Source organism: Lacerta agilis, chromosome 10 (assembly GCF_009819535.1).
Source record: "Lacerta agilis isolate rLacAgi1 chromosome 10, rLacAgi1.pri, whole genome shotgun sequence".
In the NCBI taxonomy this organism is placed as follows: Eukaryota; Metazoa; Chordata; class Lepidosauria; order Squamata; family Lacertidae; genus Lacerta; species Lacerta agilis.
Genome location: NC_046321.1, coordinates 5,435,910 through 5,453,587, shown reverse-complemented (window position 1 = coordinate 5,453,587; position 17,678 = coordinate 5,435,910). Strand labels below are relative to the sequence as shown.

At 43.2% G+C, this 17,678-nt stretch overlaps 1 protein-coding gene across 1 annotated transcript in view; it reads left to right on the top strand.

Moving 5' to 3' along the window:
- The window catches only part of EXOC4 (exocyst complex component 4), a 360,306-nt gene that overhangs the window by 99,565 nt on the left and 243,063 nt on the right, over window positions 1-17,678 (top strand). Inside the window, 2 exon segments of the mRNA XM_033162287.1 lie at window positions 10,656-10,801; window positions 14,732-14,820. Coding sequence (XP_033018178.1) covers window positions 10,656-10,801; window positions 14,732-14,820 — 235 coding nt within the window.

Sequence of the window (17,678 nt, the reverse complement as noted above, 5' to 3'; positions counted from 1 at the left end):
CACTACTGCCCTTTATGGATTTTGAGACTAAGTGTGACCTTAATAGATTAAAACCTGCTGGATGCATTTTGATCCAAGGTTTCCTCAGTGGTGTTCATAGTATTTGTATGTACAATGTTTTAGCTATTCAGAATTTTCTGCACAGGGAGGTATATATGCCTGGCCTGATCTTAGGCTATCAAATATATAAAGAAAGAAGAAGAAGAGTTTGGATTTGATATCCTGCTTTATCACTACCCTAAGGAGTCTCAAAACGGCTAACATTCTCCTTTCCCTTCCTCTCCCACAACAAACACTCTGTAAGGTGACTGGGGCTGAGAGACTTCAAAGTAGTGTGACTAGCCCAAGGTCACCCAGAAGCTGCATGTGGAGGAGTGGAGACGCAAACCCTGTTCACCAGATTACGAGACTACCGCTCTTAACCGCTACACCACACTATTATTCCCAATATTTCTATTTAGACACAGTTTAGCCATTGTTTGTTGGGTGCTAACAAACTGTGGGTTAGGCAAGAGCCTTCTACGTTTTTGTGCTTCTTGCCTTGATGTCGCTAAAGCACCAGCAGTTTCAAACCTGGGACTCACGTGCCTTCATCTCTGCAAGACTGCAGGAAGGAGCTGCTAGCCTGCTCTCTGCTGCACTGCAGCAACTCGCTTTGCACTGGAGAGTATTATTGCAGTCGGCTCAGCAGGAATAAGGTGACACAAGAGGGTCTGTAGTGTTCCACTTGGTCTTGTTATGGTTATGTCTCTGGGCTAGACTCTCATTCTGGGAAATTTGTTGCTGGGACACAGACCAGGCTTTTCTTGAAATGCCCATCCACGCTTGTTACCTGAAGCCCTGAGTTATGTGGCATGGCATGGAGGACTTGTGCAGCCCAGAATTATTTGCTGTGTAGCACCTTCTGGGGTACCCCTACTTTCTTCATGTCATCAAGATTTCTGTGGGAGCTGATAGGGTTCCAACTTCCAACAGGGCATAAGACAATACATCAGAAAACCTGCAGTATTGTGCACCTTTCCCTACCCGTACCCAAACAAGCAGGGTCGGATTAAGCCAATCGGACAGCAGTGGGGCATCACAGGCTCGGTATTGGAATGTGGCGCTCCAGATCTCTTTATTTAGCCCTCGGGAATTTGAAGCCACACCAAGTAGTGAGGCTTACTGGTGGTTGGCCTCCAGTAAGCCTCCCCCCCCTATCCAAAGTAACCAGGGTTTATGTTAGCGGGGGCAGGCTTTTTGTGTGTGTGTGTGGGGGGGCAGAACCAAGTTGTTAGTTAAGTATTTCTATTTATTTACTTGATTTGGGCATGGGGCAGCTGCATCCCCTTAGCTATGCCCATGCCCCGCCCCACCACTTCCAGCTGTTAATTCAGTGCTCCCTGAAGTGCTAGACTCACCCTGGTAATGATGTTTCGGGTGGTGTTGTTGTTTTTAAATGTTTTTTATAGGCTCTTGACAGAAATACAGGAGGGATCTCCAGAGAACATAAATCCTTTTGAATCATGCCACTCAACTGTTTCTGAAAGGGAGCAAATGTACTGAGGCCTCTCTTATTGAATATTTTGTCACGTTTGCAAAATAGGATGCCAGCAATACTCCTGAGCTATAACGGCATTGGATTCTGGGAAGAGGAAGTGTGTGTTGCGTCAAGGTGTCTGAGAAAGCAATCTGTTCCCTGGAAGAGAGGATTTTTAAGGATAAGCAGAGAAGGGGAGAATCCCAAGGCATTTTGTTCCCTTCCTCCCTGCCATAGGAATATTGCGGATTTTTACTCAAGTGCCTGATTAAATTTGACATTTGAAAATAGAACTTCATGCAGAAATGAGTACTGTACTTCTGAGCATTTTAATTAAGATGTTTAGTTCCTGTCAAAGCTTGATAGTTCTTTCCCCCTTCCCCCCCCCTCCCTTTTAAGGGTGACACGTCTTCAACTTCTGAAATTTCCGAAACCTGTACTTAACCTTTAATCGTCATTCCATTTACATAGGAGTCTGATTAACAACTTTCTAAAGTTCAGGAGCTTGGAGTAAATGAAACTAAGCCCTTTTTTGGAGTCTGTTATTAAGTAGTGGCATTTAATGAAGACTGAGGGCATATACTGTTACCATCTTGACTGCAGCAGGATGTCTTAAGTAATTAGTTGGAAGGATGAAGAACATGAAATACACTGTATTATCTAAGAGTTAACATGCTTGGTATTTAAACAGTATGCCATCTCCCCCGGCCCTCTCCCCCTGCTAGTGAATTGTAAGTGCTAGCCTCTGAATCATATACTTGTTCTTAGAGCAGCGCCAGATTTAGGGTGGTTCAGGCAGTTCCCCCGCATAGGGCTTTGAGCTGAGGCAAAATAAAAATAAATAAAAAAGGAATTAATGTGAAGGTATGTAATATTTAGGGGGAGTGCTGAATTTTGTCCTTACTCCAGGGTGCTGTATTACCAAAGTCCGCCCCTGCTTATAGCACCTTAGTTTGGTACATTAACGATTAATTATGTTGCAGGCATTGAGCAACATTGTTGTTGTTCAGTCATTCAGTCGTGTCCGACTCTTCATGACCCCATGGACCAGAGCACGCCAGGCACGCCTATCTTTCACTGCCTCCCGCAGTTTGGCCAAACTCATGTTAGTAGCTTCGAGAACACTGTCCAACCATCTCATCCTCTGTCGTTGCCTTCTCCTTGTGCCCTCCATCTTTCCTAACATCAGGATCTTTTCCAGGGAGTCCTCTTCTCATGAGGTGGCCAAAGTACTGGAGTCATAATTCAATGAACATAATTCAAAGAACAACATTGCATAGCCACAATTTACAAAACTTAAGGTCTCAATAAGGAAGGGAGGGTGTGATAGTTCGTGGGCATGATATTCTGCTCCCCACCCCGATCATTGTTGATCCATTGAGCCAATCTCTTTTTGGCAGGCATTCAGCCAAGTTGAGAGCCAGTGTGGTGTAGTGGTTAAGAGCGGTAGACTCGTAATCTGGGGAACCGGGTTCGTGTCTCCGCTCCTCCACATGCAGCTGCTGGGTGACCTTGGGCTAGTCACGCTTCTTTGAAGTCTCTCAGCCCCATTCACCTCACAGAGTGTTTGTTGTGGGGGAGGAAGGGAAAGGAGAATGTTAGCTGCTTTGAGACTCCTTTGGGAAGTGATAAAGTGGGATATCAAATCCAAACACTACTTCTTCTTCTTCTTCTTCTTCTTCTTCTTCTTCTTCTTCTTCTTCTTCTTCGATTCTGTTGCACATTGAGTGGTAGCCGACCAGGATTTGCCACTATACATTAAGTTCCCTAGGAAAGCCTCACCTTCCAATAGCCCCATTTTTTAATTTTTTTAAAAAAGGTTGGGCCTTCTCTATCTTTGCATGTGGACATGCAGAGCTTAAGTTGACGTCCCTAGGGTTAGGTACCATGATCTTGGAGGTAGGCTGGGTGGCTTTGTGTACTGCATTTAGACTTGACATTTTAAAATGCATGCCTAAAAATTGCTTTGTGTCACTTGACTCTGAAATCTAAAGACCATTGGTGGCTCTCTAGTCCAGCTCTTTTGCTGTCCTTTGAGATATGAAGCAGAGGAAATACTGCACTATCCCTAAACAGCTTCTCAGCGGAGAAAAAGTGTGTGTGTGTATGGGGGGGGGGGGGGAACAGCAATAAAAACCTACCAAAATGTTGGTTTATGAATGAGGTCATGGTGAGAGGAGAAAAGGGTTTATATGATGCTTATTTTAACCTGAACATAATTGTATGTTGTATGTATAAGTGTATGTATGGAAAAGAAGTTCAGCAACTTGGTATTTACCTCTATGGGTTCATGCTGTGCTACCTGTTATCTCTCTTTGGACAAACTGGGAGCCGAAAATAATATAAGTGTAATTGAGTTTGGGAAAAGGGTCATATTTGGCTGCTCCCCCTTCACACCACAGAATTCCCTTGTTTTGCAGACTTCCAAATACATGCAGGAATATTGGTGTAGGAAATCACAGCACATGAGTTGTGCTTATTTGTGGGTGTTGCCATTAAGAATTTGTCTGGTTCTTAAGAAGGCTTTAAGAAAAATCAAAATGTATTTAATGCCCAGCTCCTATTGAATGATGATGATGATGATGATGTAATGATGATGTAATGACTCATTTGTTCATCACATCTTTGGCAGAAGTAGTTGTTTCTTTACTTGCTTTAAGAGGCTTTGTGCTTTTTATCATCCCTGCCTCCAACTGCTTTTAAAGATTTTTGTGACCAAAACTACAAAGGACACTTTGTAATTAATTATTGTACTCATGGGTCATGTTTCCAGAAGAGATCTGCAGCGGATAATACAACTGAAGGGATGTTTTGATGGGGAAAGCTTTGAAGAGTGACAGCTGACAGGTGCCTGCTGTTGTCTCTGTCAAGTTCTTTCTCCAGTATCAATTCATGTCTTCCTCTTCTCCCTCCCCATACATATTGTGTACTTAACATCCTGCTATTTATTGGCTTCATTTGCCTTGACTCGGAAACTCTCTGTGGTTAGTGAAATAGGTAAATGGTGTTGTGTTGTTTGCTTGGGGTTGATGGGAAATAAATACCTGGATGGGAATGATCATTAGGTCTGCAAACTTTCATCAGCAGATTAATCAACTAAGACTTTAGCTCATGATTGGGCAGCCTTTGGTCCTCCAACTGCTGCTAGACTTCACTCCCATCCCTGACCCTTGGCCATGCAGAGTGAGCTTGATGGGAGTTGGATTCCAACAATGTCTGAAACACCACTGGTTCCCCATCCCTTCTGAAGCTGCTCATTGGAGAACTGAGAATTGTTTGTTTATTTTTTGGAACTATTTTGGTTCTATAATGATGACCAAACAGGAAATTAAAAAAGAAAGAAAGAAAAGCAAACAGGAGCGAGCAACTTATTTTAATGAATGGTTAGTTATCTCACACTTTATTTTTTCAGTAAGGCATCCTTACTGTGGCGTTGGCAACCTGCAAACCTACTGAAATTTAATTGATTTGGTTAAAAGCCAGATTATTAATCAACTAAAATTAATGAGCTGTTTGACAGCCCTACTGATGATGCTTAATTTGTGTGTAGCATAGGAAGAATTCAACCCTGCTATCATTTTAGAGATGGAAATATTGCTGGATTTGTCACTCCCCTTGAAGTGTGCGAGGTGGGTCTACTGCATGTTTGTCAGATCTACTTTGTTTTTCATATGAACCCCAAGACTTGCCAAGCAGTGCTAGGTACAAAAGGCGTCTATTTAGAATTAAGAACGCTATTCCTCTGAGTACATTCTGAGCCTCAGATTTGAGATAGGGCCAGATGAAACTCTCTGAGTTGAGGTGATGGGGCTTCTTCCTTCCATGTAGCTCTTAACATATCCTCATGGCTATCATTCATTGTTTTCCAACAACCTCAGCTCATTGCCAATGGTTTGCAACCACCATCCCCCAATGAACCATGAAAACTGCTGAGGGTCTTGGCAGACCAGTTGCTGTTTTCTTTCTGCGCAGTGTAGCTGCTGTAATGCACTGTGCTAGATACTGTATGGTTTTTAATCATATTTTTATTGCTTTTTTATTCCTTATATTGCATTAAGTTTTGAATTCTATAGAACTCAAATTGTAAGCATAGAATCATAGAGCTGGAACGGACCATGAGGATCATCTGTTCCAACTCTTCAATGCAGTAATATGCAGCTGTCCAAAACAGGGATCGAACCTGCAACCTTGGCATTATCAGCACCACACTCTAACCAGCTGAACTACCCAGTGCTGCCAGGGTGTGGAGGGAGCTTTCATGTCTAAATGCACACCCCTCTTCCAACGAAACAAAAATAAACTCTGGACACAAACTAACAGCATCACAAGGCCAAACCCTACGCCAAAGGATAAATGGACATAAATCTGATATCAGGAATCACAAGACAGAGAAACCAGTAGGAGAACACTTCAGTCTCCCAGGACATTCTATACAAGATCTCAAAGTAGCTGTCTTAATACAAAGGAATTTCAGAAATAGACTGGAAAGAGAAGTTGCTGAATTGCAACTCATTACCAAACTCAAAACCACGGAGAGACCTGGTCTGAACAAAGACATTGGATTCTTTTCTCATTATACATGACAAAGCTATCTTTAGCCATCTCACCCATTGTTTTTTCCTTTAGGACTAATTGCAGTCGTTAACAGTCATCAACAGGTTTTCCACACCCATCTGCCAATCACCCATTCCCTCCACCCTTCTGAGTAATACCCCTCCTCACTCTCTCACTATATATAAGGGTCTGGTGACTTCTATTTCAGTGTATCTGAAGAAGCGTGCATGCACACAAAAGCTCGTACCAAGAACAAACTTAGTTGGTCTGTAAGGTGCTACTGGAAGGAATTTTTTTTTAAAAAAATATTTTGTTTTGACAAGGAGAAGGGTTTAGTGTAGCTTTCTCTCTGCATAGGCCTGCATTGTGAAAAAACTGCAAATACCTGTCAATTTGCTGCCGAATAAAGCACCACCCACACCTGTGAATTTGCCACTGACCTGTTGCAGCTCTTTAGTGAAGTAAATGAGAGGAATAGCCGTGCATATGGATTTTTTTAAAAAAGAAAAAAGTAGGAGGGTAGGGTAAGTTTGCATTGGGCATTTGGAAAGTGTGGAGTGCTGCTTCACAGCACACACAGCGAAATGGAGCCCTGACCAGAAAGAGATGTCAGTGCTGCTCACTGCACAACCCTAGGGGGATTCCCAGAGAGAGCAGCAAGCCTGTTCGGAGAGCAGTGGCAGCTTGAAGGAAGAGGAAGAGAAGACTCTGCCCCACTGCTTCTTTATACAGTGGCCATGGCAACCCCACTCCAGGTGCTGCCCCCTCTCTCAGGTGCCACCCCCACCCCCTGCCACATTGGCAGACTATTGGGGTTGCTGCAGTAGGCTAACAGCTATTCCCCCAGTGTACTTAGGTTTTAGTTTTAGCTTTTGGAAATAATAATAATAATAATAATAATAAGGCTGCTTCATTGGATCTCTTTGCTGTCTTGTCCAGATTTGTTTGTGATTAGTGTCTAATACACGGATGGCTACATTCAACCTCTGTTGAACAGGAAGTCAGAAGTCCTTGTTATAGATGGATGGGATGCTGCAAACTGTATAGTCACTCATAAATCTTGCTCTTTATGCATTTGATTAACGTCTAACAAGGATTTTGATGGATGGCTTTGCAACGAATAATTAAACATTGTAGGACCAAACACTCGTGGCCTTGCTTCATCCTCAGGCAAATATTACTAATCACTTCAGTGAGCAGAAGAAATTGGGTTGTGTAGCTGCATATTTGCAAGCCCCCTCCTTGCCTACCAGATTCCAGCTGTAAAATTTAAGTTTTGTTTTGTTTTTTACTTTTTTTTGGTTTATAACTAAATATGTAGTTTGGGAAATATTAGAAGAGACCTGCTGGAGGGACTGACGTTGATAGTGGGGTATGACTTTTACTAGCCTCTAACGGGGCACATAGAAGAGAAGAGGGAAAAATGTTCTTGATAATGTTCTTGTATTAGATGGTGGTGATTATGATAATCATCCAAATTAACAACAACAATGGTAATTGCTGTTGCTCTGTGAACCTGGTACTGAAGGATGCTAATTAGAGGAAATCTCCAGCAATTGTCCCCCCCCCTCCCCACTGTTGGCCCTCAAATGTGAATGTTTTGCCTAAAGTACTAAGAATTCTGAGCCAGCTTTGCCTCTTGTCCCTCCTACATTTTCTGTAGCACCTGGCTACTACTCCAATTTCATGTGTTGCAAGATAAAAGTTAAGGCTCTTGAACCTACTCAGAACTCATTGAAAGCAGAGAGGTGTACAAGTCAGGCAGATATGGAGACAGTTTAGACTGGACTGCTCTTCCCGTAATGCCCAGGAAACATTTTGTATTCACATGCTGGGTGCTTGTTTGCGAAGGAGCCTGGTTGGTTGTGCCCAACTCCTTTTCCTTATGAGCTTATTGACGACTTGGCTTTCTGAAATCTTTGGCTTGAGAAAGTAATTTAGGAATAACCAACTGTAGTGAACCTACCAAAGATTTAAAGCACCCTCCCCCAAGAATCTTGGGAACTGTACTTTGTTTAGGGTGCTAGGAATTGTAGCTCCATGAGGGTATAAACTATGTTTACATAATCAAAACAAAATAAAATAAAAAATTCCTTCCAGTAGCACCTTGTTGTTGTTCAGTCGTTCAGTCGTGTCCGACTCTTCGTGACCCCATGGACCAGAGCACGCCAGGCACCCCTATCCTTCACTGCCTCCCGCAGTTGGGCCAAACTCATGCCAGTCGCTTCGAGAACACTGTCCAACCATCTCATCCTCTGTCGTCCCCTTCTCCTTGTGCCCTCCATCTTTCCCAACATCAGGGTCTTTTCCAGGGAGTCCTCTTCTCATGAGGTGGCCAAAGTACTGGAGCCTCAACTTCAGGATCTGCCCTTCCAGTGAGCACTCAGGGCTGATTTCCTTGAGAATGGGTAGGTTTTATCTTCTTGCGGTCCATGGGACTCTCAAGTGTCTCCTCCAAAATAATTGATTCAAAAGCATCAATTATTTGGCGACCAGCCTTCTTTATGGTCCAGCTCTCACTTCCATACGTTACTACTGGGAAAACCATAGCTTTAACTATATGGACCTTTGTCGGCAAGGTGATGTTTCTGCTTTTTAAGATGCTGTCTAGGTTTGTCATTGCGTTCCTCCCAAGAAGCAGGCGTCTTTTAATTTCGTGACTGTAGCACCTTAGAGACCAACTAAGTTTAAGCAGAGGTTGGGTGGCCTTCTGTCATGGTTGCTTTAGTTGAGATTTCAGGGGGTTGGACTAGATTCCCTTGGGGTCCCTTCCAACTCTACAATTCTATCATTCTGTGATTTCCTAGGATTCTTTGGGATGGAGGGAGATGTGTTTTAAGTGTATGGTGTTTCTGCAGCCTGGTAGTATTCCTGGCTCTCTGATACGATATGCATATTTCTGAGCTCATGTTCTTTATCCACATTCTACGGTTTTCGGTGCACATTAGCTTGTACGCCTTGTATACCTTCCAAAAACATAATGTGTGACTCTGCCTTTAAAAGCGAACAAAGCAAGCAGATAAGTTGCCGTGAAATATGGCCACACACACGCTGCTGTTTTCTTTGCACTGGAATGAGAACACATCAGAAGTCTCTCTGCTGGTGAACTAATTGAGATATTTAGGAATAGAAATCAGGTTATCTTTATTTAATTTTGTTGTATCTTAAAAAAAAAAAAGAATTCTCAGTTGTGTCTAATTAGCAGCTTAGTGCTGTTGGCCTGGTTGTTATTTCATGCTAATTTGTTTAAATAAGATCCTTCCGTCACTGATACATTCTACTTGTTACCTACAGTGTGCTCTCTTATTACATTAAGCAGCTTCCTAACAGGGTGAATTACGGTTACCAATAATCCTGCTATGCTGTTATGGGCCCCAGGTGTTGTCAGTGTTCTAATATGTGCTGATCAAAATAATTTATTTTTCTGCTCAAAAAGAAAAAAACTTCATTTTTCACTCTAAGCCAGGGGCCTGTGCAAATAACTTGGTGATCTATACCTTGTTGTGGTTTTGCTGGGAAATCACAGGGGATCTCCTCCTTACATAAAAACATTTCCCATGGCTCTCTGCAAACAGGGAGTGGTTGTTAAATTAGTCTAGATCTGTATTGAATATGTTCGTCTGAAGACAGTGGCTTCTTTTCAAATGCTACAAAATTTGATCCAGTGTGGCAGACCATTTTTTTGTCTGTGAAGCAAACATTTGCTGAGAGGGCATCAGTAAATCTCTGTACGTTCAGGAATTTTGGTGAAACTTTTGCTGCAAATTTAAACTTTACTGCCTTTTTCAGGTCTGTCTGAATTTATAGCAAGGAGTGTCTTCTACAAGATGATTTCATTCCACATGACATGGGCTGTGTTGGCACCTAAATGTTACTATTATTGTTTAATGTGTGCATATACAGCTTTTTGTTGAAAGTGACATCAAAGCAGTTTACAAAAATAAATAAACAAACCACAAAACACAATTACAACAACAGTTAAATATCAACACCAGTAATAATATCTGTAATAAAAGCCCCCAAATCAGTACTATAAAAAAAGATTCAAAGACAGCCATCAAAAGCTAGGAAAAACAAAAACATGTTTCCATTTAAAAGTGAACACCCAACCATAACTTGGCTATCCTAGCCTTCAAAAGGAGGGTATTTCAGAACTGAGGCACCTTGTTGTTGTTGTTGTTGTTGTTGTTGTGCTGCCCCTCTGAGTCGGTTGCCCCAACCACTCTGGGCAGCTTCCAACAAATTAAAACACAGTACAACATCAAACATTAAAAACCTCCCTGAGCCTTCAGATGTCTTCTAAAAGTCAGATAGTTGTTTATTTCATTGACATCAGATGGGAGGGAGTTCCACAGCCATTCCACACCAAATGGCTGGCGTGTTAGTCGTTGAGAAATTTGCCAGGTTGATGAGTAGAACCAAAAGCTTTCTTCTGACGAGAGTTTTAATCTGATGGTAAACTTTTGTGCGAACTGTATGCATGGATTGTATGGGTTGGTTTTCTGGCTTTTGAGACTTTGTTTACAAAGCCTTTTAAAAACGTGCTTCTTAAAATGCTGTTCCTCCCTCCCTCTCTCTCCAGATGCTGCTCACGGAGTACTTGGATATGAAAAATACGCGGGCATCTTCGGAGCCATCAGCTCAGCTTAGTTATGCCAGCTCGGGAAGGGAATTTGCAGCATTCTTTGCAAAAAAGAAACCCCAGAGGCCTAAAACCTCCCTGTTCAAGTGAGTGCTGCACTGCTTCTCTTTTCCAAACTGTGCTTTGCATAGAGATTGTCCAGTCCATCTTCAGTTCTGCTCTGTGCTTGATAGTCACCCAGCTTTATTTTTAAGAGGAGAGGTGGGGGCTTAATTTAGGGAGGAGTGCTGCAAACACTTAGGTCACGTGGAAGTCAATCATAAGATGCAAATGGACTCCCCCATTTTCACATTAAATGTGGGTCTCCCTGACCTGAGTTTTCTAAAGGAGGCGTGAGAGTTGGAATCCTAGCGGAGAAATGGTGATAAATGGTAGTGGAAGGGGAGTCTGATGCTCTTCTCTTTTCCCCTGAGACACAGTATAAGACTGCGTTGTCCATCTTCATGAATTGGGGAAGGCAGAGAGGCTGGGCAAGCTCATTGTCCCTCTGAGAGTATAGAGAACATACACATGCCAAATAATGTTGCAGAGGAGGGAAAGGTTGCTGGTTCTTGCAACTGTCTGAATAAATCATTGGGGCTATTTTGGCTCCACAGCTGAAGTTCAGGCATTTTTATTTGTTTCAGAATTCTCCACATCCGACTGACTTACACTCTTAGCACAGACATGCATGGGAACATGTGTTACAGAAAGTTATAGAATGACAAGGGCAAAGCTTGATCTGTGTTGGCAGTTGTGCTTCTTCTGTTCCATTCTGTTTTGATTAACTCAAGAATTCTGTCCTTGGTCCATTGTGTGCCTTTTTCTCTTGATGCTGCTTCAACTGGATGCTGTTAATCACTGCTGTGATTTTAGTCAACATTTTAAACATGAGTGATTCTCGGGTTCATCTTTTGTACTTCAGGCTTCCAGCCTTCATACAGCAGTGGTGCTGCCCAACATTTTTTACTTTTCTTTTACCATTTTCTTGACTTTTCTTTCGGAGAGCAATAGCCCAGAATAAGCCCCTTTGATTAATTAGTGGTAAACTGGAAATGCATCTTTTAAATTAATCACTGGGACTATGGCATCATGGATTAGTTATCTCTCTTGGTCTCAGTTTCCTTTATATGTGCATACATGTCCATTTGACTGCTTCAATCTCAGAATTGGCACTTTTACAAGTATCACATAATGTTCATTCTGCACTTGCAAGGAATCAAACCTTCAGTGTGGCAGCACCTTATATTTGGAACTCCCTGCCCATTAATATTAGGCAAATGCCTCTGCTGTAATGTTTTTGGTGCCTGTTCACTCCCCCTCACCCCCAAGCAAGCCTATCCATGCCTATAATTTTATTATGTGTATGTGCTATATAGTCACACTGTTGTGTAAGGTAAAAAAAAAAAAAAAAAGGTAAAGGACCCCTGGACGGTCAAGTCCAGTCAGAGGTGACTATGGGGTTGTTGATAGCGTTTTGGGCTGGGAAAGCCTCAAAATGTGCAGCACTGCAAACACCAGTGGTGTCCAGCAGGTTTCCGTTGCGCTTTTCTGCTTACCAGCAGTATTCAGCAAATCCAGCAGAGTTCTTTGCACAGCTTCGGTGTGTGCCTTGTGTGCCTTGCCAGCAATATAAAGTCCACAGGTTCAAGCTTGTTCCTAATCTAGAAGCTTTATTTACAAGCATAAATCATTGAACATTCCTGGAGAGACGGAACACATCTTGTCCAGTCTCCGGTCAAAACCAAAAGTCAGAATGTACAGGCAGGAAAACAAAAGTGTCACATTTCACACAGTCTTCCAGTTACAGCAATAAATTCCCGGATGTGTGACATGTCATCCCTGTGGGCGGTACGTACCTCTTGAGCTTATTAACCCTGTAAGCTCCAAACCTGACAGTTGTGGCACTTACCTTGCTTCAGGCCAAGGGAGCCAGCATTTGTCCACAGCTTTCCGGGTCATGTGGCCAGCATGACTAAACCGCTTCTGGTGCAACTGAACACCGTGACAGAAACCAGAGCGCACAGAAACATTGTTTACCTTCCTGCCACGGCAGTACCTATTTATCTACTTGCTCCCCTTGTTGTGTAGGAATTGCAGGCAGCCTGCAACTTCACACTCAGCATCAATGGACTAGAACCTGGGAAGGGGGCACCTTGTTGAGATTCCCTCATAGATTCCCTGGAAGGTTTGGATTTCTTGCAGTTTCTCTGCTGATCCTGAACTGCTCCCATCCCCTGTTGCTTGGCATGTTAGCTCGTCAGCTGCATTGCTCCAGCCCCACGCACTCATTTCTGTCTGACGAAAATGAAGTAAGGCATAATTGCTTAATAAGAAGCGTGTGTCCCCTGCTGCTCATTCTCTTGTCATTGCTTTAACCACAATGACAGCCATGCTTGCTGGGATCTCTGGTTGCTTTATCTGTCAGCTGTCACTGCATCTGCAGAGATCTTGCCATTAAAGTGGCATGTTTCATCCTGTTGAGAGGTGTAGTTGTTTGATAATGCCTCGGTCGTGCTGTTTTCTTCTTCCTTTGGTGTTTGTCTCACCACACAGAGCAGCTGTCTCCCAGCCCTCTTTCCCATTTAGAGGGCCATCCACCTGCCAGAATGATCTATGTGTTTTCAAGAGCCCTCCTTGAGTAATCAGGCTAAGTTATGGAGAGGGCGCTAGCTCAGTGGTAGGGCATCTGGTTGTTTACCCCTGTCCTCTCTAGGTAAGGCTGGGTCCCCCGATTGAAGCCCTTGAGAGCTGCTTCCAGTCAGAGCAGACTATACTGAGCTAGTTGGGCCAATGGTCTGTCTTGGGGTAAGGCAGCTTTCTATGTTCCTTTGAGTAATCATATAGACAGAATAGGGAGGCCTGCTGCTAGGAAGACTTGCATGGCCACCTAAAGTGGCATTTTCCCAGGACGCTTTCTTTCCTTCTGTAATGGTTGTGGAAGGGACTGTTCTTCCTACCTTATAAGCAGAGGGCTTTAGAGCAGGGGTCAGCAACCTTTTTCAGCCATGGGCTGGTCCACCATCCTCCGACCATGTGGTGGGCCGGGCTATATATATATTTTTTTTTGGGGGGGGAGGGATGAATGAATTCCTAGGCCCCACAAATAACCCAGAGGTGCATTTTAAATAAAAGGACACATTCTACTCATGTAAAAACACACTGATTCCCAGACCGTCCGTGGGCCGGATTGAGAAGGCGATTGGACTGTATCCGGCCCACGGGCCTTAGGTTGCCACCCCTGCTTTAGAGAGTTGTGTGCCTAGGGTAAAATTATTAAAGCAGGGGTCAGCAAACTTTTTCAGCAGGGGGCCGGTCCACTGTCCCTCAGACCTTGTGGGGGGCCGGACTATATTTTGAAAACAAAAAACAAAAAACGAATTCCTATGCCCCACAAATAACCCAGAGGTGCATTTTAAATAAAAGCACACATTCTACTCATGTAAAAACATGCTGATTCCTGGACTGTCCACTGGCTGGATTTAGAAGGTGATTGGGCCGGATCTGCCCCCCCCCCGGCCTTAGTTTGCCTACCCATATCTTAAAGGAACTATTCTCGCCAGGTTCCCATGGCCAGGAATATTCAAAGAGTTGTGTTTTGTAGTCTGACATGGTAAATGGGGAGGAAGGAGGAAATGCCCATTTTGCATAGGGTGGGGTTGGAAATGATCAGTACAAAAGTGTTGCTTTGATTAAATGACCTATGTCCCTCGTTAGTACTCATGATGCCAGGGGCCCATAATACTCTGAAGAATATTCAGAGGAGTGTGAGGTACATGCCACAGGCTAAGATTTGGTGCCTTCTATTTAGGATCTTAGCAGCAGAATGAAATGTATGAGATAATTAATAATGGGGGGGGGATACGGGGACTCAGTCAAAGATCAACAGAATTAGCAACTTGTTTAGCTTTTGAATATGGCCACTTTCGCTCTCTCAGGATTATACTGTCAATATATGACCACACATATTGGAACTGGCCTTGACTTTCACATTGATTCATAATGCCTGCTGACGTGCTGTGTTTGTCTCATTGCAGGTTTGAATCATCTTCCCATGCCATTAGTATGAGTGCCTATTTGCGGGAGCAGAGGAGGGAGTTGTACAGCAGGAGTGGTGAACTTCAAGGTAGGCCAAGCTAGGTGGGAAATCTGGTTTCAAATGAACACTTGAGTAACACTTTCCACTTACCTTGATAGCTGCTGTCTTTTTTTGAAATAAATTGGAAGTAAATCGAAACTTCAAACTAGTTGTTTTCACATTTTAAGTCAGAATTTGAAATACTGAACTGCAAGATAAAACTCCATAGTAGCAATATCAGTTTTGAGTTTTGTCATGATATTTGAGTTTCACAGTACAGCCAGGTTTTGATACCCACCGACACACAAAGTATGTTTTGTAATGCTTTCAGGGTGATAGATTACGCTGGGCATGCATGCTCCTCCCTCCCTCTTTCCCTCTCTCTTTTCCTGCTTTAAAGGAAATATGAACCAAACAGCAAACAGTGACTTTCCTCAGACTAGGGAAAGAGATGAGGAGAAAATGAAAACATCAGAGCTATTGCAGGTTGCAGAAAATGTCAGTCTACTTAAATTGCTATCCTCAGATCTCCTCCAAACACTCAGTTGCATGCAGAAGTCTCATGCTGTATTGACTTGCAAGCAGACTAGTTGCACTTTTAATTGTTCATTAAAACAAAAACGAAACGAAAAAGCACATAAAGATAGACCCAAGTTGGAACAAGTGTTCTAACTATCACTGCAGCTCAGTCAGTAGAGCATGAGATTCTTAATCTCAGAGTCGTGGGTTCAAACCCAACGTTGGGCAAAAGATTCCTGCATTGCAGGGGGTTAGACTAGATGATCCTCGTGGCACCTTCTAATTCTCCAATTCTTTGATTTTCTGATTTTGTTGTTTCTAACATTTGTATTTTTAATGCTAGGCTCTGGTAACACACACACACACACACACAGAGAGAGAGAGAGAGAGAGAGAGAGAGAGAGACTAGAGATCCACTGCAACATTTAGTTGTGAGGACCTGCTTGCTGCTTATGATAGGACCATCCATGTTCCTGGACCTTTACAGCATTGTCGGAAGAAGGAAGGAAAATAGGCTTCTGGCCCAGGGATCTTTCCATTCAAAGTTCTCTCCATTTCAAAACCAGATGCTGGGTTGGAAGGGGAGAGGCAAAGGCTAACAAGGGATGAAGGCGAGCAAATGCAATTACCCAGTTATACACCGTGGTTGTGGTGTGTGCTTTAATGTGTATGCAAGGGGTGACCTGCTATAAAATGTCAATCTAATAGTGAGAGGTGAGATCTTGGCATTTTCTTGATAAAAGAGAGAGCCTGTTTGCGTTGTGTGTGTGTGTGTTTAAAATTTTTGTATTCAGATGAATTTACTATTACATCCCTAATAGCTTTCTTATACGTTACACTAATAGTATAGTTAATTCCACCAAGCGGCATGGTTGTCAAAGAGCTGCACAGCACACCCGTCACCTTCCTTGTAATTAATGAAGTGCCCTTTGCATAGCAGACACTATAGGATTTAATTACTGTCGCTACCAATGCCCCCTGCTGATTCTGACTCTGCCATAAAATGCGGAGCCAACGTGACTTGGAGGTGGATGCTCAGAGCTTTTAGAGGAACAGCCTCTCCTGCTCTCTTGCCTGCCAGGTTTCCTGCATTTAGAAACTGGCTGGGGGTGCAGCATTCACACCAGCACACTCTCACAGTTAGCCGAGAGGGAAGTGCCATTCCCTCTTTAAAGTTACCCATTAGCTGCAAAGCAGTAAACCTGACACCGCAATTCAACAGATCTGCAACAAACCCTGCCATGGTGTCATGGGGGGGCGGGGGAAGGTGTGGAGGGAACAAATATATTTAATTTTTAGCTGCTTTCACAGGAGCAAAGCCAAATTCTCTCTCGGATTGATTCAGGAGCTAGTTGTTTTGAGTGTTACAATCCAGCACCAAATAAAGGCCTAATGAATTTGATGAGTCAGTAGGCTTTTGCACATGTAGCTCTATATTGGGCTATGGCCCTTTCATTCAGAAGCACATTTCTCCCAGACTTCCACTTTGCAATGGAGGAGAATGACCTGTAAGTTGATCTGAGAATATTCAGAGTTTTCCTGTGTTCTGCTTCCTGTGTTCTGCTTCCTAGGCTGTCAGCCTCTCTGTGATGTGCAGAGGTATGCCGTTCATACATATGAGCATTCATTCTATATCCCAGTGTACTAACTAATGCTCATGGTGCTATATAATCATTCACATTTTATCCTCACTGTAACCCTGTGAGGTAGGCTAGGCTGAAAGGTAATGACCATTCCACCCAGTGAGCTTTGTGAAAGAAGCTGTTTGTGGGCCGCTAACCTGCCTCTTCTCACCCCTCCCCTCGATCTTGGTCTGGTATGTATGCACATCGAGAAAAGTATTTGGAGCTTGCCTGAAAAGAAATGTTACAGCATTTACTGCAGATGACTTGCAATATTTGGAAGAGAATGGAAGGTAACTTAGAATTGTGCAAGGGAAAATAGCCCAAAATGCAAACTTTAATTCAGATTATCTGGAGCATTCAAGAAGTGAAGAGGAACTGGTATAATGCTTGCTTATACATCCATGCCAGTGAGTTACATTAGTCAAGAGTCATGGGTAAGAACACTGGAAGAGACTTTCTGTGTCCGACCAAAGGGCTATTCCAGCATTCATTCTCATGGTGGATAAGAGAATACCCCAATGAGAAGCTCACAAGGATACAAGCATAATAGCTGGGCCAGCCCTGCTATTAGAGTGAGGCTGCTGTCTTCATCACTAGATGCAGGGAGTGTAGCAAGCTGTTGGGAAGACAGAGCTGTGTGTGCTGCACTGCCTGCTCTATGCCAGCTAAGATAGCCTTCTGCTCTCAGGAATAGTGGAGGCTATTGTCCCATCACTACTGAGGAAAACTCAGCTGCTGCTTCATTTGTGTTCTGTATGTGGA